Consider the following 24,275-nt stretch of genomic DNA (forward strand, 5'->3'; position numbering starts at 1 on the left):
TTTTTTAGTTTATTCATGCTAATTGCCGGCCTGGTTGGCTGAGCAGTCAGCGTATCCAGCCAAAAAGCTGCAGGTTCGAATCCTGCCATGGGCATGGATGTTTGTGATTGTCTGTGAAAATAACAGTGTTAGTGGTTGGCAGTAGATGGAGTTAGTGGTTTAAGTGGTGCAGATAGAGAGTTGTAGAGTAGCTGCATTCTCTCGATGGGTATTTGGACTCCCTGGAGGTGTCATGTAATAATAATAATTTCCTAATGAAGTGAAACAAAGTATTTCATAGACTAAATTTTTCAGGAAATGACAACATATACTAAAATATTAATTAAAAAACTTTAATCAATACCTTCCAATATTTCGGAAATGTTACATTGCCATCTTCTACAACCCCCCCTCCCCTTTCTTAACAGAGATTACACTAAAGCTATGACCATTTGATAAATCCGGGGCACATCTGAAAAGCTCACAAAAATCCTAAAAAAATATGATCTCACTACCAGTTACAGACCACATAAGAAATTAGCATCCCTTATCTGCTCCACTAAAGACCAGCCACCTCTCCTAGATCTACCTGAAGTACACCAGGTCCTTGCACCTGTATACTGTCCTACTATGGCCAAACAGGCAGGACAGCTACTATCAGGATATCCAAACACAAAGACTACATCCAGTTTCACCAATAAAGACACCCAGGACTTGCAGACCATGCACTAGATACCCACCATAGAATATGCTGCAGGAAAGCCACTCTACTACACCACAGCAAATATAAATATGAAAAATTGTTCCTGGAATCAGCTTCAGCTCTACAAAACTTCTCAATTCCCAACAAATTTGGGTGCATGAAACTGCCCCAAATTTGGGAAGCTTGCATCCTTAGAACATCAACCCAACAGCCAAGACAACCCAATTTAGCCCGCTAGGGGGCATCTTTAGGACTCTAGGACCAATGCTAATTACCTTCTTCAGCCTCATTGCTCGTTGTTAGTGACTGCATGCACATATCATAGTTTTAAACTCATGTCATGCCTGGTAGGAGAAGAAATGGTGGTTCTCAGGTCGTTAACCTATGAAACTACCATATGGACAATGAGGATGGGATCCCAAGTATTGAGGAAAATAAGAATAAAATAAGACGTCCAGGAGAGAATAAGACAGAAACTATACTAGTGTCAACTTGGAACGTAGAAACAATTTAAGAGCTGGAAAATGAGTGAACTTGAAGAATAAATTGGATGTGGTTGATTTAATTGAAGTTAGATGGAAAGATAGAGATTTTGAAAGTGATGGTTACAGAATTACATATTCCTGTAGAACATGGGGAAAAAATGGAGTAGCATTTCTTTCAATGAAAAGGTTAAAAATTCAGTAGAAAAATACAATATATAAAAGTGACAAGGTGAGTATGATTAAACTGAAAGCAAAGTCTGTGGACATAATGATTATACAGATATATATGCCCACAAGTGACCATGATGAAAATGAAGTAGAAGAGATATATATATAACCAAACAGAAGAAATAATTTGGCTGTAACAAATATGACCACATTGCCACCAATCGGTGAGAGTGATCATAGGGTCTTGACTTGGGAGGTGGCTAAAGGTGTGGAATTTACAATTAAGACAGGGTACATATGGAATTATCGGGCTGGTAAGTATGACAAGCTTAGGAATTTGATTGGTTCAGTGCCATGGCATGTACAACTGCAAGGGCTAGAAGTTGATAGTGCATGGGAGGCAGTTAAGAAGGGTTTGCATGAAGCAATGGCTGACTGCATACCTAGAGTCTGAATAATAAATCAAGTAGGGGTTAAATGGATGAATAACACCATTAAGCTTGAGCTGCAAAAAAAAGAAACAACTATGGAGGGAATTTAAGGATAAAGGTGTCCGGCAGGCACATGAACGGTATAAAGCGCAGGCCAAAAGGGTAACGAGTGTGGTAAGAAAAGCAAAAAAGGATAATGAAAGAACATTGGCCATGCAGGCTAAAGAGAATCCTAAACAGTTTTTTCAATATGTTGCAAGTAAAAGAAAAAACGTATATGGCAGAATGATTTTAAAGAATGCCGATAGTAGGGAGGTAACTGAATCAGTTGATATAGTTGAGTTACCGAGTGAGCACTTTGCAAAAATATATCATCCAGGTAGTGACAGTGCAGAAATGAATGAACCAATAGATTATATGGGAATTGTGGTGAATGAAGTGGAGGTCAGTAGTCTATTGAATAACCTCAATGTCAATACATCTGTGGGATTGGATGGTACACCAGCTCGTGTCGTACATGAAGCGGCTAAAGAATTGTCAGTACCCTTGACCATTTTGTTTAATTTGAGTCTCGGGTCTGGGTTAGTCCCAAGGGGATGGAAAGAGGGGAAAATAGTTCCACTGCATAAAGGAGGTTCCAAGACTGCTGTTGTAAATTACCGACCGATTAGCATATCAGGAATCATTGTCAAGGTCATGGAGAAATTAGTCAAGAAAAGAATACAGGATTGGATAAATGAAAATGGGATATTGTATGGGGGACAACATGGTTTTGTGAAGGGTAGATCATGCCTCAGTAACTTGGTCATGTTTTATGACACAGTGACGGCTGAACTGGATAAGGGTAATGGGTTTACAGTGATTCTACTGGACCTTGCCAAGGCCTTTGACAGGATACCACGTGGAACTCTAATCAGTAAACTGGAGCAGATGGGGATGGATATAGGGTTGGTGAGATGGATAGAAGGGTGGTTGATGGAGAGATACCAGAGAGTAGTTTACTGAGGAGTAGATTCCAAAAGACGGCTTGTGACTAGTGGTGTGCCGCAGGGCTCTGTTCTTGGACCACTACTTTTCAATATATTTATCAATGATATAGGAAAGGATCCAAGAGGAAGTGTTCACTTGTTTGCTGATGATGCAAAGTTGGGTAGAGCAATTATAAGTGCACAGGATGTCAAAATTTTACAGGATGATTTGGATAGTCTGGAGGACTGGGCTAGGGAAAATGGATGTCAATTTAATGTGGCAAAGTGTAAGGTTATGCATTTTGGGGGTGAAAAGAATAGCAGCAGTATATCACATTGGTGGAACCTTACTCCAGGAGATTGATGAGGCCTGGGATTTGGGAGTGTTGGTGGATAGGGAATTGAAGTTTAGGGGGCACATTGCAAAAGTGGCTAAAATCAACTCATCAAATCACTTGGCTTCTGAAAAATACTTTAACAAGCAGAGACAAACAAGTTATTGTTCCTCTGTATCGAGCCTTGATACAGCCCTATCTAGACTACTGTGCCCAACTCATCAAATCACTTGGCTTCTGAAAAATACTTTAACAAGCAGAGACAAACAAGTTATTGTTCCTCTGTATCGAGCCTTGATACAGCCCCATCTAGACTACTGTGCCCAGATATGGGCACCAGGGTTTCTTCTTGATGGGGAGGAGGTGGAGAGGATCCAGAGACGAGGGACCAAGATGATAGCAGGTCTGTGGAAAGAACCTTATGAGAACAGGTTGAAGATTTGTGGGTTGCAAAAATTGGTCGATAGGCAGAAAAGGGGTGATATGATTGAGACATTCAAATTACTGAAGGGTTTCTATAAGATTAATCCAAATGATATTTTTGAGAATAGGACTGTGTATGGCCTCTAGTTCTCCCACTGTGGTGGGAGAACTAGGGCCATACATGGAAGTTGGGCAAGAATGTGGTTAGCACTGGTGTTAGAGCTAGGTTTTTTACTTGGAGAGTGGTGAATGAGTGGAATAAGCTGCCAGAGTCTGTTGTGGGAGCTATGACCGTGAATGAGTTCAAGGAGAAGTATGATAGATACTGTGTGAATGTTGAATAGTTGTTCTTGACATGATGTTAGGGCCTCCCTCGATGAGTCTGTCGACTCCTTGGAGTTGCCCGGAATAATAATAATAATAGAAGACTAAAAGTTGTCCCATCTGGATGGGAGACTGGAATGCAGTGGTAGGTGAAAAGGTAGAGAAGGAAATAACAGGAAGATATGGCCTTGTAAAAAGGAATGAGAGAGGCGAAAGACTTATAGTTTTATAAAAGACACAAACTAATTATTGGTAATACTTGGTTCAAACTTCCAAAGAGAAGATATACATGGAAAATGCCAGGAGATATCTCAAGATACCAGACTGATAATACAAAACAGGTATAGAAACAGTGTAAAAAGGATATCAACATATCCAGGAGCTGATATTGATTCAGACCATAATTTACTTGTTATGGAATTAAGAATACAATTTAAGAAAATAAACAAAAGCAAAAGCAAGAAAAGGTGGAACCTAGAAAAACTCAAAGGAGATGCGGGTAAGAAATTCAGAGAAAAACTGGAGAATAAAATAAGAAACAAAGAAGATATAGCTGTGTTAATGCAAAATGGAAAAAACTTGATATATGAAACAGCTGCTGAAGAGATGGGTTTTGTGGAAGGGAAAAGAATTAAGAAGCCATGGATTACAAATGAAATGATAAGAAAAATTGAGGAAAAAAGAAGATGGAAAAGTGTAAACACTGAAGAGGAAAATACAAAGTATTAAATAATGAACTGAGAAGAGAAACTGATAAAGCACGAGGAATAGTTAAAAGCAGAATGTAAAGTAATGGAAGAAATGGATAAAAGGGGACAATATGATAAAATGTTTGCAAAAAGCAAAAGAACTTACAAATATTAAAGCATAAGAAATCTGCCATTAGAAGATATGCAAGGAAAATTAATTCATGATATTGAAATACAAGGCGAAAGATGGAAGGAATACATCAAAGAACTTGATGCAAAAAATGAAAGAACAATGAAAATGAATTAGAAGAGCAAAATGAAATCTCAACAGAAGAAAGAGGTCCTGAAATACTAAAGAGAGAAGTAGAAACAGCAATTAAGGAATTAAAAAGTGGAAAGATGGAAGGAGTGGATGGAATACCTAGTGAAATCCTAAAACAACTGGAGGACAAAGGTATAACTGAAACATGGAAACTATGCAATCTCGTTTACAATACAAGAGAATGGCCTAAAGATTTCACAGAGAGTATTCTTATACCAATTGAAAAGAAGAGCAATCCTACTAAGTGCAGTGACTACAGAACTATAAACATACTCTTGCATGCCTCTGAAGTAGTGCTAAGAATACTAAATCGATGATTGGATAATAGAGTGGAGTATTTTATGGGGGATGATCAGTTTGGATTTAGAAAGACTAGAGGAACTAGAGATGCAACTGGAGTAATGTGAACCATATGTGAAAGGAATATAGAAGTAAATAAAGAAGTATATATATTTTTCTTCGACCTTGAAAAAGCGTTTGACATGGTGAAATGGGAAAATCTGATGGAAGTGTTACACAAAATAGGTTTAGATTGGAGAGACCGAAGGTTAATAGCTGAATTATATATGTACCAGACCGTCATAATAAAGACAAAAGTTGAAAAAATTAAAAAATGTGTGATTGGCAGAAGTGTAAGACAGGGATGCTGCCTATTACCGACGCTCTTCAATATATTTGCAGAAGAAATGATAAAAGAAGCATTTGATGAAGAGAAAAGAGGGATCACTATTGGAGGAAGAACAATACAAAATATTGGATTTGCAGATGATCCCCCAAGAGCTTTGGGATCAGTAACAACAACCCATCCATTATTGTCTAAGTCAGACAAAAAGTGGGTTCTGTATCTACCGTTCATTTTACAGATTTTATCCCATATAATTTTTGTACTCATTGTTTGAGTAATTGATGAGGTAAAATGGATCTAAGACTGTTGCTGATTCTAGTTCAAGCATGTTTAAAAGCTATAAGTTTGATGTTGTGGGTATCTATGAAATATATCTCATGCTCTGTCTTGATCATTTCTGGCTGCCTGGCACTCTGGGTTCCACCAAGGCTTTGGATATAGAGGGAATCGAGATGTTGTTTTTGGACTTGAAGCTGTTGCTTGACACCTGAGAGGATATCCAAAAATAACTGGAGTTGTTTTTTTAAAAAAATTTTATTAATATTTCTAATACTAATATTCTAGTCTCCTTCAAGGTATTCTCCATGTGAGTCAATGCACTTGTCCCATCGTTTTTTCTACTGACGGAAACAGTTCTGGAACTGTTCAACTAGAATACTGTTTATAGCGTCCAGGTTGGTTGGTAGTTGCTAGAAAGAAGTATAATGTGTGATGTCAATAAGGAGATGTGAAAGATCATTGGAAGTATTAGTGAATGCATGTATATGGGGATGGTCAACATAGGAATGGGGTAGCCTGGTATATAAGAGGAATAGCTAAGTCTGTGGAGATATGAGGTAAGTGGGGATAAAGGCGAATGGGTATGGGCAGGTATGAAGAGATCACAGCCAACAGGTGGCATGGATCCCCCATTTCCAGACATCCATAGGTCACACTACATGGCAAACATGTGGGCGTTGGATCTCAGTGATGGTGGTCTGGAAGAAAGGACAGTAAAAAAGACTCAAGAGAAGTAAAGCAAAGAATAAGGAAAAAAAGCAAAGAAAAAGAAGAAGAATGAAAGAGCCAGTACTATCATTGGGAGGCCACCACCACAAACAGGTGCCCCACAGGGAGGAGTCCTATATAAGAATATGTTACACTATGTCACAATATTGTCAGTCTTCTAAAAAACATCATACTGTATCAATCCATCTAAGTCTTGTATTCCTCAGGGTGTTTTCCTGCCATCCTGGAATCCAACAGCTGTTTTGCTGTTGGATTCCAGAATGGTTTCTTTCCTCTTCTACTGTGATTAAGTGACCATGTCACACTGTAATTAGCTCTGCTCATGCATTCCTAAATGCAAAAAAATGTCAAGTTTCTTCCTAATATTTGCATTTTTAATATTATGCCTTTGATTCCATCTGTTCACTTCCCTAATCTTATTCATAACTCGCATATCACATCTGCAGTCTTTGCTTCAGTGTTATTATATAAGTGTGTATACAAGACAGTGTAAACAGCTAGTTTAGTGTTTTCACTAATTTCTCTTTTATTCCACATAATTTATTCGGCTGACTAACCACAATTCAAACTTTGCTTATTCTTTTGCCTATTTCCATCTTTAATTTGCCATGTTCACTAAAACTTGTGCCTAAATAGCAGAAATATTTTACCTATTCTACGAGGGTGGTCTGAAAAGTTCTCGGCCTATCAATGAAAAAACGAATTTATAATTTCAAAATTATTTTTATTTTTCAACATAATCTCCCTTAATACATTTATTCCAGCAATGCTCCAGCAGCATTATCCCATCGCTGTAGTGGTTCTCAGTAAGATCTGCAAAATACCTCTCTACAGCCCACCTCTTGATTTGAAGAAAAATGCTGAGCAGTGAGGAAGAGTTTTAGTTTTGGGAAGAGATAGAATTCAGAGGGAGCCAAATCTGGGAAATAGGGTGAATGTTCCAAAATTCATAGTGCAGATCCCTTAATTTTCCTATTACCAAAGCACCTTTGTGGGCAGGTGCATTGTCCTGATGAAAGATGATTTTTTTTCTTCTGAAAATCAGGACTTTTCTCACAAATTTTTTCGTCTAGTCTGGTTAAAAGACTGCAATAATGTTCCCCAGTTATCGCTTTACCCTTTTCAAGATAATTAATAAACAAAATGCCTTTAGCATCCCAAAACACCAATGCAGTGACTTTTCCTGCTAATGGAACCGACTTTGTCTTCTTTGGCACTGAACAACTGGCTTCTGTCCACTGTTTTCAGTGCTGTTTGGATTCTGGTGTATAATGGTGAATCCAAGTCTCATCCATAGTAAAAAATCGATGCACAAAATCAATTTTATTCTTGTTAAAACGCTCCAAGCACTGTTCAGAGATTTTCATGCGAAAGCATTTTTGATCTGCTGTGAGCAAGCGAGGGCACCCATCTTACGCAAATGTTTTTTCATTTGCAATTCTTCATGCAAAATATATCCTACACGTTCTTTTGAAATGCCTATAGCCTCAGTAATTTCATGCACTTTGACTCAGCGGTCATCCAATACCATATCGAGCACTTGATCAATGATTTCTGGTGTTGTTACACTTTTTGGATGTCTTTCACATGGATCATCTTCAAGGCTGGTATGGCCACGTTTAAACTCGGCAGCCCACTTCTTAATTGTCGAAAATGAAGGAGAAAAGTGCCCATAAACTTTTATGAACTTTGAATGAATTTCTTTTGGCATTAAACCCTCTTTTACAAAGAATTTTATAACTGCACAATACTCAATTTTATCCATTTCAAGGGATGCAGATAACAATTTTGCTTCATACAGCTGTATAAAACAAACTGCTTGATAGAATGACTTGCAATTTCACATGGATGCTTATGACAGATGTACCAACTTAGAAAAAAAAAAAAAATCTTGCTGATAGTGTTGCCATCTATGGTTGAAGTAGGGAACTTTTCAGATCAATCGTCGTATAGGGACTCCTTTGAGAAGTTATTCCATCTTCTTGCCTATTTTCATAGTTTTGGTCATATTATTGCTAATTTTCATCCTAAAATTCATTACATTTGTTATTCAATTTAGTTAAGCAATCCTGAGGAGACTTACTAGATTTGTTTAGGGTAAAGCATCTGCATAAATCAAAGAACCAAGTCTGATATCTCTGATTCTGATACCAGGATTAATCCCACTTGCTTTTATAATGCGATACAGACAAATGATGAATAAGAGTAGAGAAACAGTGCCCTTGTCTCATACCTGATTTTACAACAAATCACATTTCTGTACTACTTTCAATTCTAACTGCTAACTTACCAAATTATATGATTATTTTACTAAATTAGGGGTGCTTAAGGGTCAGAGCTGTGTAACTGGGAGGAGATCTCCAAGTAGCCTTTTAAGAAATATGGTGAACTGACTGGGGCTTCTGACATAATGTCCAATAATACTCACCTTCTCATGGTGCACCCTGTTAGGTATCTATCTGGATATTGAATGAATGAGGATGAGTTGGCAATTTGGAACTTAGCCAATCAAACTGTATTCTTATTGGCTTAAACCACAATGTAAAATGATAGTACAACATGACAGAATTTCATGCTGATTGGGCATCCTCTGGTTAAAGGTCCCCAGTGGTTTTTGTGAGGGAACCAGGACACACAACAAAAAGTCAACTACTAGAACAAATCTCAGAACATGTCCAACTCAACATCAACAGAGTTCAAGATTGGTACTATCAACATAAGAAGCATCAATGGAAAAGAAATAGAACTAGCAGATAATTTGGATAAGTACCAGATCGGCATAATAGATGTGGCTGAAACAAAGAAGACAAAAAAAACAGGTGAGATATTTCTAAGCAATAAATATCAAATGTTATATTCAGGAAATAACAATCAGGAAAAACAGGGAGTAGCTATATGAGGATAATCTTCTTGAATGGCAGGCAACATCAGAGAAACTGGAAGACTATTTTCAGTCCTCCTGAAATTTGCTAAGGTAACATATAACTGAATTTATGACTAGATGCCTTTTCCGATACTAATCAAATAGCATTGCGATTAGTAGAATTTTTGCTGTCAGAAAAAATCTAACATAAAAATGCTCTCACTTTTCCCACATGTACTAGCTTGACTGTAAGGCTACATGTGTATACAGAGAAACAAAATAATGAACAGGATAGGTACAATTTGTATCTACAATACCACTTTGGGCATACTGTAGAGGGAGAACATTTAGCTTTGAAGGCAACTACAACATTTTATGTGGTCAATACAATTGTCTTGCAGAAATCTGTACTCAAGTAAATATAGGAGATTCAGTGGCAAACTCTGAAGAAAACATTGATTGATTCTGCCAGAGAGGCATGTGGTGAGGTTGTGTGCAAGGATAAAAAAATCAGAACTTCCTGGTGGACACAGGAAGTTAAAGAGGCAGTGAAGGAAAAGAAGAAAGCATATCAAAAGTTCCTGGAAAATAAGTCAGCTTTTACTCTTACAGAATACAGACACAAATGTAAGAAAGCTAAACAGTGTGTAAAACTAGCTAAACAAAAGTCATGGGAGGACTTTGGCAAGAATATAGAAAATAAATATCAAGAAGGTGGCAAAATATTCTGGAGGTTGTTTAAGAAGCTTAGGAATAGAGGAAAGAGTGCTGTAAAAGGAATTAGAGATGATAAAGGTGACATGAAAACAGGAGAAAAAGATATCCTTGAAGTATGGAGTAATTACTTTGAAAAACTGCTAAATGAAACAAGCAGTGATGACAGCACAGTGATAAAAAACACTGACCAGGCATGCAGTCAGGAATACATATCTATACTTGAAGTAGAAAAAGCAATCAAAGGCTTGAAATGTGGAAAGGTAGCAGGAGTAGATGATAATCAACCAGAAATGCTGAAGTATGGTGGTATAAAAGTCTTACAGTGGCTGCACTGCATAGTTCAGAAAGCCTGGACAGAGGGACGAATTCCCGATGATTGGAGTAGAGCTCTCATAGTATCCATATATAAAAAGGAAAATAAAACTGAATGTGAGAATTACAGAGGTATTGCCCTACTGAGTGTTCCTGGCAAGATCTATGCAAGTATACTTGAGAAACGGTTGAGAAGAATTGTGGAAGAAAAGCTTGGTGAAGAACAAGCTGGATTCAGGCCAAATAGAGGCTGTCAGGATCAGATCTTCACTTTACGACAAATAGTCGAGAAAGCATGGGAATATAACAAAGATCTATATTTAAGTTTTGTCGATTTGGAAAAGGCATATGACAAGGTGCCAAGAGAGAAGCTATTCAATACGCTGCAGTTATATGGTGTCAATGGGACATTATATCAAGCAATACTTAGTCTTTATTTGAGTTGTAAGTCAGCAGTTAGAAATGAAGGAAGTACAGGAAGATGGTTTAATGTTAAATCTGGTGTGAGACAAGGATGTACATTATCCCCTCTGTTATTCATTATCTATATGGATCACATTATGAAGGAATGTGGTATTAAACCTGATATCAAAATTGGAAATGTTAATTTCAGCTCTTTGCTTTATGTGGATGATGTTATACTTCTAAATAAATCCGCTACAAGTCTGCAAGATTCTCTGACTAAATTGAATAGCTGTTGTAATAGATATGGTATGAAGGTCAGCAATAAAAAGACAAAGACAATGAAAATAGGCAGAATCATTGAAAATGTCAACTGTGTTGTGAATGGAGAACCTGTGGAACAAGTAAAACATTTCAGCTACTTAGGCACGATTTTTAGTGAAGATGGTAAATTAAATATAGAAATAGACAACAGAATCAGCAAAGCTGGTATGGTGGGAAGTCAATTGAATAAATTCATATGGAATAAGAAAGAAATTAGTCGGAACACTAAATTAGCTGTATACAAGACAGTGTTCAAACCAGTTTTAACTTATGGATCTGAGAGCTAGGTCAGAAGTAAAACACTTGACCAAAGACTAGAGACCGCAGATATGAGAGTCCTGAGAAAGATTAGAGGCGTGAACAGATGGCATCAATGGCAATATCATATTAAAAATGAGGATATTAGGAAAGAACTTGACATTGTCAGCATCCAGGAATATGTTAGCAGAGCTAATCTCAGGTGGTATGGTCACTTAAATAGAATGGGAGAGGAAAGATTAGCAAAACAAGTGTTCTCTGCCAAGTTGGCAGGAAAACGACCCAGAGGAAGACCAAGATATAGGTGGATTGATATGGTACAAAGTGCCTTAGACGATAGAAATATAAGATCTGATAATGTTGGAGTCTTGACAAGTAACAGACTGATTTGGAGGAAAATTGTAGATAGGAAGTTAGTAATGATGTAATTTTTTCATGTAGTACTGTCATATTCTGTACACCCCTTGAGGGTACATGGCAGGAATTTGCTGATGATGATTGATGATGAGTAAATATAAGGAATGTAACATATTGTGCTAATAAGAAATTTTGTAAAGCCATATTTAAGACTACAAACTAGACTAGGAAAACATCTACATTCCATTGATAATAGACTATATTATGAATAAATTTAAAAGAATCTACAGAAGGCTGCCCTATAATGACACATTCAATCAGAAACAAACAACTATGCATTCTAAACAGCTATGTTTAGAAAACTCTTATAAAATATTACAAGTAATGCAGACTTAGGAAAAACTTATTTTTTACCAACTATAGCAATCAAATCATGAAGCTTGTACAGATGATATTTTTCAAATATGGCTATCTTTATAACAATTTGAAAATCCTGTTGCAAAGAAAAAAATATATAATTACAGGTAAAAATTCCCAAAGTTGATAAAATAAAAGGCAGTGCAACATATCAACTTAGTTATTTGTTTCTGTATGTGAGAAAGTCTTAATGTTAAAAATTTCAGTGAACCATGTCTCACAAAAATCACAGCAAGTATACAAGCTGCAAGTTCATGTCTCCTAAGTTAGTCAGGAAGTTTATTATTATTATGATAGAAACACAATACACTTTAAAAACTCAGGCAATATCAAAAATCATTTTCTTACCTTAATAATTTTATTTCCCTGAGAGGTTAAGAATACCAGTATGTGAAGGCCTCCAGCTTCTATCATCTGAGAGAAATATGGAAAATGCATTTCATTTACATAAGAAACTGCAACCACTCATACACACTGAAATCTCAAAACAAAATATTAGATACAAATTTTGACAAAGTCCTATACAGTCTTTAGCTCTTGTTTTGTCTTCCTGAACTTTGCTAACACTAATTATTGCTTATTTTATGATAATGCCTTTTCTATTAATCAAATAATATGATGGTGCAAATCACTTTTCCTATGTGTGTAGTATGACTATAAAGTTATATATGTTATTGAAGAATTTGGGTATGTTGTAAAGGAAGGCAAACTGCAATATTTTATGTGGCCACTGAAGTTTACAGTTTCTTACTTTATGTCACTGTAAGAAATAACTATTAAATCTTTGTAACATATCAATCATACACCAGTGCAGCTGTCAGTAGTAAATTAGTTCAATTTACTAACTACATTGGTGTCCAAAACTTAAGGACAAATACTATTTCTGAAGATTACAACCACAAACTCAGACGAATCAGCTTGTGGCAATTTGTATAACTGACGATTTTGAGTAGAAAGTGAGGACACATTCAAATTTTCGAATCGCATGCAAAGGGGTCATGTGGTAGTATTCAACAGTATAAAAGGCAAAAGGCTGTGATAAGCAAATTGTGTTTGAAGCTCTTTTCTTAAAGAGCTTCAAACACTTAAAGGAATAAAGTTGCAAACTTGAATGTCTTGTAATGTATCAAAGACATCATCTGGATGATTTCACGTGCGGAAGAATTAATTGGAAAGATTGAAGAAGGCCGCAGAATTACTGATATTGCCAGAGTTTGGAATCTCACATAGTGTTGTATCCAGGCTCTGAGCAGCGTTTCAAACCAATGGAATGTGTTTCAGGCATTTGCTAAGAGGCCGTCCTCACTCTACCATGGAGCACGAAGACAAATTTTTGGTTATAACAGCAAAACATAATCGATGAATCATGGCAGGTCAGTTTGCAAATTGGCTCCATTCAAATACATGTATGCAGATATCTTGACAAACTATAGTAAGATGTCTGCAACAAGCAAGTATATACACCCGAAGTATGCGTCCTTTATCCACAGTTCATCATAAAGCATGTTTTCAGTGGTGTTGTATCCATAAAACTTGTCCAAGTTTTATGGATACAACAAGACACCAATGAACTAACATACACTTTACATATGAGAGTTTTAGTCTTTCCTCCGATTCTAGATGGCACTTGATCTGGCTTGAAAGTGATACTGCTTACCATTGTGAGAAGGTTCTCGAAAGGGATAGATACGGCAGTGCTGGGTTTGCATCAAGCTACAAGTGCTGGAAAAAGGGACTATGACTGGTGAACGATACTCCAACAAAGTTCTTCAACATCATGTTCAATTTTTCCGTGGTGTTGTAGGTGAAGAATTCTTTTTATGAATGAGCACTACACCATCATACATGAGCAGTGGACATACTTCTGAAGAACAAAGATATTAATCAAATCGAGTGGCTGGTATGCTCACCAGATCTAACCCATAGAACATGTTTGGGACACAATAGGGAGACTTTTATCCTTGCTCTGAAAGAGAAGTGGGCCAGTTTGCCTAAAGAACTCCTGAATCACTTGGTGCTAAGCATGGTACAATGATGTGAAAGCTGCATCGCAGTTCAGGTGGACATATTCCATGCAGAAATGTCATTCTACATAGTTTTTCTGTAAGCAATGTACATTAATTCCTTAATCGTCTTGAGGAAATTTGTAACTTTTGCCAGAAATGTATTGCAATTTAATTTGTAAGAAATTTCTAACACATTTTTTGTGCAATATAATTTGTTAGTATGCTGACATTAAATTTATGTCGACATTTGGCTGCAATCATTAAAATTTTTTCATATACAGGTAAAAATTTCGTTCGTCCTCAGCTTTTGGACACGAGTGTAGTTTATCATATATCTGTCATGATGACAAATATAAGATGAACTAGAAGTGCATATTATATGCATTCCTCTGTCTCTGTATATGTGTGTGTTCATTGGTTAGCATTTGAAATCAGTTATTATTATTCTTCATGGAAACCAAAGACTCATTCATGGGAGTCCCTCACCTTCCATATGTTATTTATTGTTTCCTGAACAAATTTAGTAAAGTGGAAAAAAAAATTAGTAAAGACATTGATATGGAGCATTGCACTGTATGGATGTGAAACCTGAATTCTAGGCAGAGAAGATGTAAGAAGATTGGAGGCTTCTGAAATGTGGTGCTGTCGCCACATGAACAAAACAAAATGGACAGAAAAAAAATCAAACCAACAAGTCCTGAGAGAGATAAACGAAACAAGAACTCTAATTAAATCGATCAAAATTAGAAGGGAGAGGTGATTTGGACATATACTTCGACATGATGGAGTTGTGGAAATAATAACTGAAGGCAAAATAGAGGGGAAAAGAAGAAGAGGCAGACCAAGGAAAAGCTTTCTTGACCAATGAAAAGACAGCACGGGTTTGAGGAGTTACCAAGAGGTTAAAAAGAAAGCCAATGACAGAGCAGAATGGAGGAAATTGCTGCTGAGTTACCAGTCCCAAGATTGATGCAACTGATGACGACGACAACGAACAAAAAAAAAAAAGTACTCTCAATGACTTTTCTCACCCACTCCATTCATTCACCAATCCAAATTGCTTCACCTTCACTTGAAGTACACAATCTGCCAGTGCTGTCAACTTTTTTCATAAGGATCTCCCATACACTAATGATCTCTCTTCCTTCAATTCTTTCATCCAAAAACAAAATTCATTTTGCTTTGACACCTATTGAAAGCTCCAGGCTTTCAATATGTTTTTCTAGGTTGAGACTGTTTCACTGAAAGCTGGTTCAGGTTCACAAGAAGTTTGTATGCTGATTCATTGATTTTTATGTCCTGAATGTTCAACCAATGGTAACAGAAATCACATAGAAGGCCTTTTTTGCCTTTGACTTCTAGTCTGCAGCTGTGCACCTGATAGCATCGTTGGATTTATTGGTTATTAGTGCTAGACCCCTCAGCTACATTGGATGCACCCGGTGAACTCTATTGTCATTGGGCTTTACTGCCACCATCTTTGCTTTTAATGGTAGGCATTAGAAGGTGTTTGTATGTGGCTGATATTATATGAATAAAATAACTCATGGGGCACTTAAAGAATACTTACAGGTTTCTCCATGATAATTAATCCTTTTGAGAATTGCTGCTATGGTTTCATTTATGAAATTTAAGTGGGAAATCATTTTTAAAGACAATAAAATAAGGAGCAGACATTTATGCTGACTTACTCCAAAGTGCCACCTGGCAACAAGAACTGCTAAATATCATGTCTCATTAACATCTATCTCATACCATATACTCTCAAAGCCATTAGTGTTATCTCCACTGTGATTCTCTACTCTGAGATTGCCAATTTATCTATTATCATGAGTAATACTCCACCACCATGTTTATCCTCCCTATTCAGCCAAAATATGCTATACTCTTTGATTTCTATCCTTATTTGAACATCCTCCACAGTTAACCAAGTTTCAATAATACCAACAACCTTTGGAGGCAGAGTCAATCAATGCCACAAACTCATTCCCTTTATTTCTAATGGTTCTAGCATCTGCACTCCTAAAATCTAGAATATTATCCAGAAAATCCAGAGAAAATCTAAGCTATCACCAACATTAACTCACGGCAAAAACAATGGAAAATAATACAAAAAAAAAATTATTTGAAAGAAAATTAATGAGAAAAAATTTTTGCCATCTGACAAGCAAAATACTGGACTATATGAACAAAGGCAATGAGGAATCAGAAACTTATTTTAATGATCCAATATTCTATCATTTATAAGTAATAAGAGAACTGAGTGATCTGGGTATGTTTGGAGGGAAATTGCTACTTAAACAAATACTTATAAATAAAATTGATAAGAAAAAACCTACAAAAAAGACCTGAAATAGCTGTAAGAAGACTTTACATCAGATGCAGCCTATGACAAAGAGATGGCAAAATCAAGTGATAGTGACATTAGATCTTAATGATACATTAAGCTTTGAATAGGAATGTAGTGATAACTTGTTTTTTTAGTACCTCTCTTAAGTATCAGCATACAATACTATGATTCCAACACTATTCATATAAATAAAACCTCATGCACTAATTTCTTATCTAGATAAATTTTGTTTATACCTAAGCAAGATTTTAGTTACCAAATATAATAAATATTAGATCTCAAAACAACTTGATTGAGACATGAATGTAAATTAAAAAAAAAAAAAAACATTTTTAAATAACTTTATAAAATAACATCAATATATAAGCTGTACATTTTTGTGCTCATTTTTACCCCTTTTTTGGATTTTGCAAAGGCATTTGACAGGGTGCTACATGATAAGCTGATGCTTAAGTTGCAGCACATGGGTTTAGATGTTAGTTAGTCAACTGGATTCAGGACTGGCTGTCTGATAGGTATCAGAGAGTTGTGTATGGTGGGGCAATATCAAGGAAACAGAAGGTAATAACAAGTGGGGTTCCACAGAGCTCAGTACTGGGACCTATATTGTTTAACCTTTATATCAATGACATTGTCAATGGATTGCAAGGGGATATTCAGTTGTTTGCAGATGTGAAGCTGGGAAGGATTATTAGTAATAGTGCAGATGTGGTAGTCCTCCAAGAGGATTTGAATAAACTGGATAGATGGGGAAATGAATGGGTTGTCGGTTTAATTCACCAAAATATAGTCTTGAAGTTTGGGATACATCGATGGGAGGCTGCATACTCAATTGGAGGAGCTGTACTGGAGGAAGTAGGGGAGACAAGAGATCTGGGGGTAATGATTGATAGAAAACTGAATTTCAGGGAGTATATTGCAAAAGTGGTGAAGGTAACCAAGAGGATTGCTGCAATGCTGAGAAGGACGCTGACCTGCAGAGATAAAAGAGTTATCATTCTGTTGTATAAGACTCTTATCAGACTACACTTAGACTATTGTTCTCAAATTTGGTCACCATGATTTGATTGGATAAATTAACTGTGGAAAGGGTACAGAGGCAGATAACAAAGATGGGTTCAGGAATGTACAATGTTAGTTATGAGGATCGGCTGAGGGAATGTGGACTGCAGAGTTTGGTGGATAGAAGGAGGAGAAGTGATATGATCGAGACTTAAACTGTTGAGAGGCAGTTACAGGGGAGAAATTTCACTTGGTGGAACAGCGGGAAGGAGCAATGACAAGGGACCATCCCTGGAAGTTACGAAAGGAAACTGTGAGCAAGAGGGTGAGGAGTGGTTTCTTTGCATGGAGGGTGGTTGAACCTTGAAATACATTGCCTGATAGAGTGGTGAGAGCAAGAACGGTCAATGAGTTCAAGAAGTGGTATGACAGACTGTGTTTCCTAGGAAGGTCCTTCCACGATGAGTCGCTTGACCCCATGGAAGCCTGAATAATAATAATAATAATTAATTTACTGGATATGAAAATATATAACAATATCCTACAAATTAGCTTAAGGCTATAAATAAGCATTAGAGCATATTCTGCTCTAATGCTTATTTGACTTCGCTTTTTTTCAGATTTTTCAGAACTTGATAAAGTATTAGGGTACTAAGAAAATCTGAAAAAAAGTCGAAGTCAAATAAGCATTAGAGCAGAATCTGTAAGGAAAGAGGAAGAGCGGTAGACTAAAGATGAGCTGGTGAAGAGGAATAGAAGACCTCAGCAAGACTGGAGAGATCTGAGCACAGACGAAGAGAGAGAAGCATGAAACAGTCAGAGAGAAATATATGGTTGAGACCCTATGCTCCCAATGGAATGAAGAGGAACAAGTAAATAAAGTAACTTGATAAAGCATTAGTGTAGGAAATTAGAATTACAGTGAACTCTCTCTCTCTACACACACACACACTACCAATAACTGTCAGAACACCCCTGTTATTTGAAGTTATGGAATATTCCAGGTTTGTTAATAACATAAACACCAATGTACAGATCGTAGGAAGCAGTATTTCATCATAGCAGTCGAATACAGGTGATGTGGCAACACGATGTGAACTTGGTGACTTCGAGAGAGAGAGAGAGAGGTGTCATTGTGCGCTGTCCATACATGCTACTGCTGCTCAACTGGAGTATCCAAAATCAACAGTTGGCAATGTGATCAACAAATGGAGCTGTTCTGGCATCACTAGTGCAGGAAAACAACCAGGGCTGTTGCCGAAATGACTGACAGTGACAGGAAGGTTAAAACGGTTAAAACTGGCGGCATGCAAAAACTGGCTACAATTGGCACAGACCATCTATGATGACTTCCAGAGTGCTAAGTAACACCACGGTGAGTACTAATATTGTATGAAAAGAACTCCATTCACTGGGTTTCCACAAAAGAGCAGCAGCACACAAGCCGAATATCACAACAACGAACAAGGTAGCTCGTCTGACTTGGTGCAAAGAGCGTGTGAACTACATTTTTCAGTGGACTACTGACCAGTGAAAAATGGTACTCTGGAGTGATGAATCAAGGTTCACCTGCTTCCAGTATGATGGCAGGATGTGGAGGCAGCCAGGTAACATTTGTTATCACAGCGTGTTGTACCCACAGTACAGTTTGGTGGTGGTGGTGGAGTAATGGTGTGGGGTACATTTGGCTGGTTTGGAGTGGGATTACTGGTCGTTTCCATGGTTTTATGAAGGCAGATCAGTACCTTGATATTCTGGATAATCAGGTGCTGCCTACGCTGTGGAGTTTTTATGGAACGGACCCATGTTACTATCAAGACGACAATGCTCCATGCCACAAAGCTGCAGCTGCTATAGAATGGTATGAAGAGATGGGTGTTAAACGACTACCCTGTCCTGAGCAGAGTCCTAACCTCAATCCCATCGAACACCTGTGGGACGAACTAGAGCAGCGATTGAGGTCTAGAGCAGCACGTTTTTGATCTGTCGCTGAACTCGGTGCTGCTTTAATGGAGACAAATGCCACCTGATGTCTATTGCACACTAGTGGAAAGCCTTCCTCATTGGGTGCAGGAGGTGATCAAAGCCAAAGATGGACATACCCAATATTAGGGTTCGCCGACTGTTATCAATTGTAAATTGCTCAGGTGTCCAGCCAATTATTGGTAGATAGTGTAGATAACAAAATCATAGGGACCAGAGATATAACTTGTATAGTGAATTTCTTAACTTCAGTCACAGGTAGTTTATTATAATGAAGGGTCATTGTATAATGTAAGAAAACACCTAGATTTTTGGTTACATTTTTTTGTAATTTTTTTTTTTTTTGGAAAAAAAAAAAATCTAAGCCAGTAACATTTTTCCCACTTAAACACAGAGTAAAAAGACCATAACTGAAGACACTGGAAATGACTCACAGAAATATTCATGAATATGCCTGTATATGCATACACCACCCACACAGTTTGATCTAAATGTGTAACTGATATTTGCGGTATGAACTACAAAGAGAAAACAGAAACATTAACAGTGACCAATGGCAGATGCAGTAGTTTAATGCTATATTTACAGCTCCAGGTAAGTAATACAGGACTTACTTTTGCAAGTGAATCCACGTTATCTGACATTTTAGAGAGGCCAACAGCAGCATCTTGCACATGATTCTATTAATAACAAATATTTTAATTAAATAGAAAGTAATATTTAGAAATATTATTATCAATAGCTAATTACCCTAAGCATTTTTCTGCTTTTTTTTTCTCATAAGCTATCTCAAGCTTTCAGTTCATTTAAAATTAATAGTACTATCTCAAAACTAGACAGCTAGAAGATTTATATTCCAGCTAAAAGTTAGCTGGAATATAAATCTAATCTAATCAACATTTTTAGTTCCAATGGTCAACAATAAATACAATGATTATGCCTGTTTTTCTTCTTCACCTTGCACCACTACTAATGTCCTCTGTTTGGTGTTAATGACTGATAAGTATAATTGCATTTATTCCGTTTTTTAATAATTTATATAATTTTTTTTTTGGAAAAAGATCCTCCCTATTAGTTAAAAAAAAAAAAAAGAACAATAACTATATTGCATAAAGTATAGTTTTTTTTAAGTATTACAGGAGTTACCAGTCATATAAGTTTATAAGAAAAAATAAAAATTCACAATGTTGGAAGTTTTCTACTTGGTTATATTATAAATTAAAGATGCCAAGAAATTATATTCTTGGTTTAATCCTTTATCCAAGTGTAATCAAATAAAGTTTGGGCCTGAAGTAACTTCAGGACTGGGCAGCATTATACATGTCTGTAAGGATATGAGCTTTTCATTATGGGATACTAAGGAAAGTGATGTTAAGTTATTAGCTTCTAATTACGAGTTGCCCAGTCCTGAAGTTACTTCAGGCAGAAACATTGCTTATACATGGATAAAGGATTAAACCAAGAATATATTTTCTTGGCAACTTTAATTTATAGTACAACCAAGCAGAAAAACTTCCAACATTTATTTCTAATCTAGAGTATTTTAGTAATAAGGTATGACATCTTTGGGCTACTTGTATATGGAAATATGCCTTCAGCATTTCAACCTTGGTATCACTTCCAGATCTGGATCCCACTGACAAGATCTCAGTTTTTTCGGCAAGATAAGTATTTCGGTTTTCTTTCATTTGCTTTTATTTTACTGGTGCTAATGGTGGTATAGTCCCCGTGTGTAGAGGCTAAGTGCTGTGAGGACATCATGTTGGAGGCTTAATGAATTGTATACAGCACTCAGAAAGGATTAAAATAGAATTTAATACTTCCTATATTACGTCTCAGTCACTGAGACATCTTCAGGGATTACAAAAAAAGCTAATGTAACATATATACAAATAACACATAATACTAAGCCCAACCACGTGGGTGACACTAAAGTTCTATCTAGGTGAAGCGCCCTCTAAGGGCAGTTGTAGGTGGCCTGGAATGTAAAGTGGGACCTCTGGTGATAAGCATTTCCCAAATGTTAGGAAGCTTAATGCAACCATATTTGTTAAGATTTGGTTGATTCCTAAGAGTTGCTGCTGATTCTAAGAATAGTCTCTCTTTTTTGAATTTGCTGTGGTTTTTTCTTTTTCTATGAGATCCTGTGGATTGTATCCAAGACATGGTCAGCCAGGCCTGACTGACCATAGTCGTGGTTGCAGATGTCATACATCTGCAACTACAACTATGCCTTGGATACAACCAACAGGATCTCATGGAAATAAACCACCATGCTCCACCACAGCAAATTCAAAAAAGAGAGACTATTCTTAGAATCAGCAGTAGCTCTTAGGAAGCAACCAAATCTTAACAAATATGGTTGCATTAATCTTCTTAAGATTTGGGAAATGCTTATCACCAGAGGTCCCACTTTACATTCCAGGCCACCTACAACTGTCCTTAGAGGGTGCTCCACCTAGTTAGGACTTTAGTGTTACCCACGTGGTTGGGCTTAGTATTGTGTGTTATTTGTATATATGTTAAATTAGTTTTTTTGTAATTCGCTTTAGATGTCTCAATGACTGAGACGAAATATAGGAAGTATTAAATTCTGTTTTAATCCTTTCTGAGTGCTGTATACAATCCATTAAGCCTCCAACATGATGGTGGTATGGTCCCCACTAGCACTGTTTTTTTTTTTAAATAAATATTAAAATTGCTGGTAGCACAGTTAACATCTGCATTACAGGATTACTTTTGACAGGAACACGGCCGCCATTTTATAGTAGCTCAAATAAAGCATTTGCTGCTGGTGTAGAATTATTTCTGTATCACAGGATAATTTAATTTTCAGTCATGACTGAAAGATTTTTTTTTTTCTCTTACAATCAAATGAAGAGGTTATAGTCTTTTCCCCACCTGAGATAAAGGTACCAATTCCTCCAAGGGTGTAAACTCTAGGAATTGAAATTTCCAGATATGAGGAAGCAAGATGGGCAACTAAGGTTTTAAAAGAGATAGTCGGCACAAATAAGATTTATTCTTTCACTCCTTATGGCAGAGGGGAATACTTAATTGTAGTTAAAGATGCGGAAACAAGGGACAAGCTATTACAGCATTTTACTTTTGAAGGCAGCACAGTTATTCCTGCAATGGTCGGGAGTCAAGTAAAAACAGTAAAAATAGAAAGATTTCTGATGGAGTATATAGATAAGTAATGAAATTCTTATACAGACATTTTAGAAATGGGTAAGATTATTAATATATGAAAGGGCTTATCAGGTGAAGATCCAAATTGGTTTTCTGGTGATGTTACCTTCACAATGGATATGAAGACGCCCGTACCAATTTTGTCAACATCAGTACAACTCGAGTTATGGTAAACTATCCTGCAGTACAATGGCAGTGCCTACATTGTGGTTCAAATGTTCACCTGGGTGGTAACTGCCCCAAATCTAAATGTTTCAACTGTATGGAGATTGGACATATTGCTAATCAGTGTCTCAAACCCTGTCAGAAATACCTTTCCTGTTAAAAGTTTATTTTTCACTTGGTTAGAGTATAATAAAATTAGTTTAATCCTTTATCCAAGTGTGAGCAAACAAAGTTTGCACCTGAAAGTATCTTCAGGACTGGGTTAAGGTGGTACAACACCAGGACAACTCGTTGCAAAGGTGGAGCAAGCTACCAACACTCCTATCTCAGTATCTCCTATAATGCGAAACACATTTCCTTGCAGATATGTCTAATGTTATGCATTAAGGGAAGGGCCACTACCACCTTAACCCAGTCCTGAAGATACTTTCAGGCGCAAACTTTGTTTGCTCACACTTGGATAAAGGATTAAGCTAAATTTATTATACCTTTCCTGTTAATGCCTGTTCCTTTAGAACTTTTGTCGAAAGAGTGGGAGAACTGGTAGCCAATTAGAACACCATATATATATCAGAGAGACTAATGAAGAGTTCCTGGATCTTACAATTTAGTCTAGTAAAGATGGCGCCTTTAAACAAACTACACTTGGTAAAATCACAAAAAGTGCATGACCAAATCAGCTAGAAATTATCCCCAAAATTCCAGAACTGCAAGAGCCACTTTCCCAGTCAAATACTGTTGGAACATCACTGGAAATTACCAATAATGAACTTAGTATAACAACTGAACAGGTACAAAACAAAATGCAAATACATAAAACTGTTCTACAAGGAGAAACTGAAACAGAAAAGCATGCCAGAGAACTGAAAGAACTTAATATGCATATGCCTGTATACTTTGGCTGGTATTGCACCCCTTCAATTCGAAGATCTGCATTCTCAGCTGACAAAAGAAGCAGACAAATGAATGATGAATGCCATCCACTATTCGGCCAGACCACAGTGCCCAAAACTAAGATCCTGATATAGCTTCCTAGCGACTGTTGAACCACCTAAAAACCTAGAGACAAGACTTCAATAATAGCTTACACTATACTTGGAGAATAATACTGGTATTCCAACAGCCGAACATCTTCCACATGGTGCCCACTTGGACTGGAATATACTTGGAAAAGCCTCAACAGACTTCGAACAACAGGACACTGCAAACAAAACCTCATCAAATGGGGCTACTCACTGGACCAGATAATTGTGAGTGTGGGACAACCCAGTCCATGGAACAGCTTTCTTCAATCACCTTGCACAAAAGAGGCCCTTATATCCTGCACAGAAAGAACAATTGATTGCGCAAGATACTGGAGGAACATCTGACCATATTTATTGTATATAACTTATGTATAGTTTCTTTCTTCATATTTTACTCATTATTCTCTGTATAATTCACCTATCAAATTTAAGCTGTTCTCAT

The 24,275-nt window shown here is 36.9% G+C and overlaps 1 protein-coding gene across 1 annotated transcript in view; it reads right to left on the reverse strand.

The window, feature by feature from the left end:
• The window catches only part of LOC150099121 (uncharacterized), a 287,705-nt gene that overhangs the window by 209,259 nt on the left and 54,171 nt on the right, over positions 1 to 24,275 (reverse strand). The window contains exons 4-5 of the mRNA XM_090403807.1: positions 20,066 to 20,131; positions 12,459 to 12,524 (exon numbers count right to left, since the gene is read on the reverse strand). Coding sequence (XP_090259933.1) covers positions 12,459 to 12,524; positions 20,066 to 20,131 — 132 coding nt within the window. The remainder of the gene's footprint in view (positions 1 to 12,458; positions 12,525 to 20,065; positions 20,132 to 24,275) is intronic.

The sequence above is a fragment of the Typopeltis vanoorti genome, chromosome 14 (genome assembly GCF_054136105.1).
Source record: "Typopeltis vanoorti isolate ZY-2024b chromosome 14, IOZ_Tvanoo_1.0, whole genome shotgun sequence".
NCBI classification, from domain to species: domain Eukaryota; kingdom Metazoa; phylum Arthropoda; class Arachnida; order Uropygi; family Thelyphonidae; genus Typopeltis; species Typopeltis vanoorti.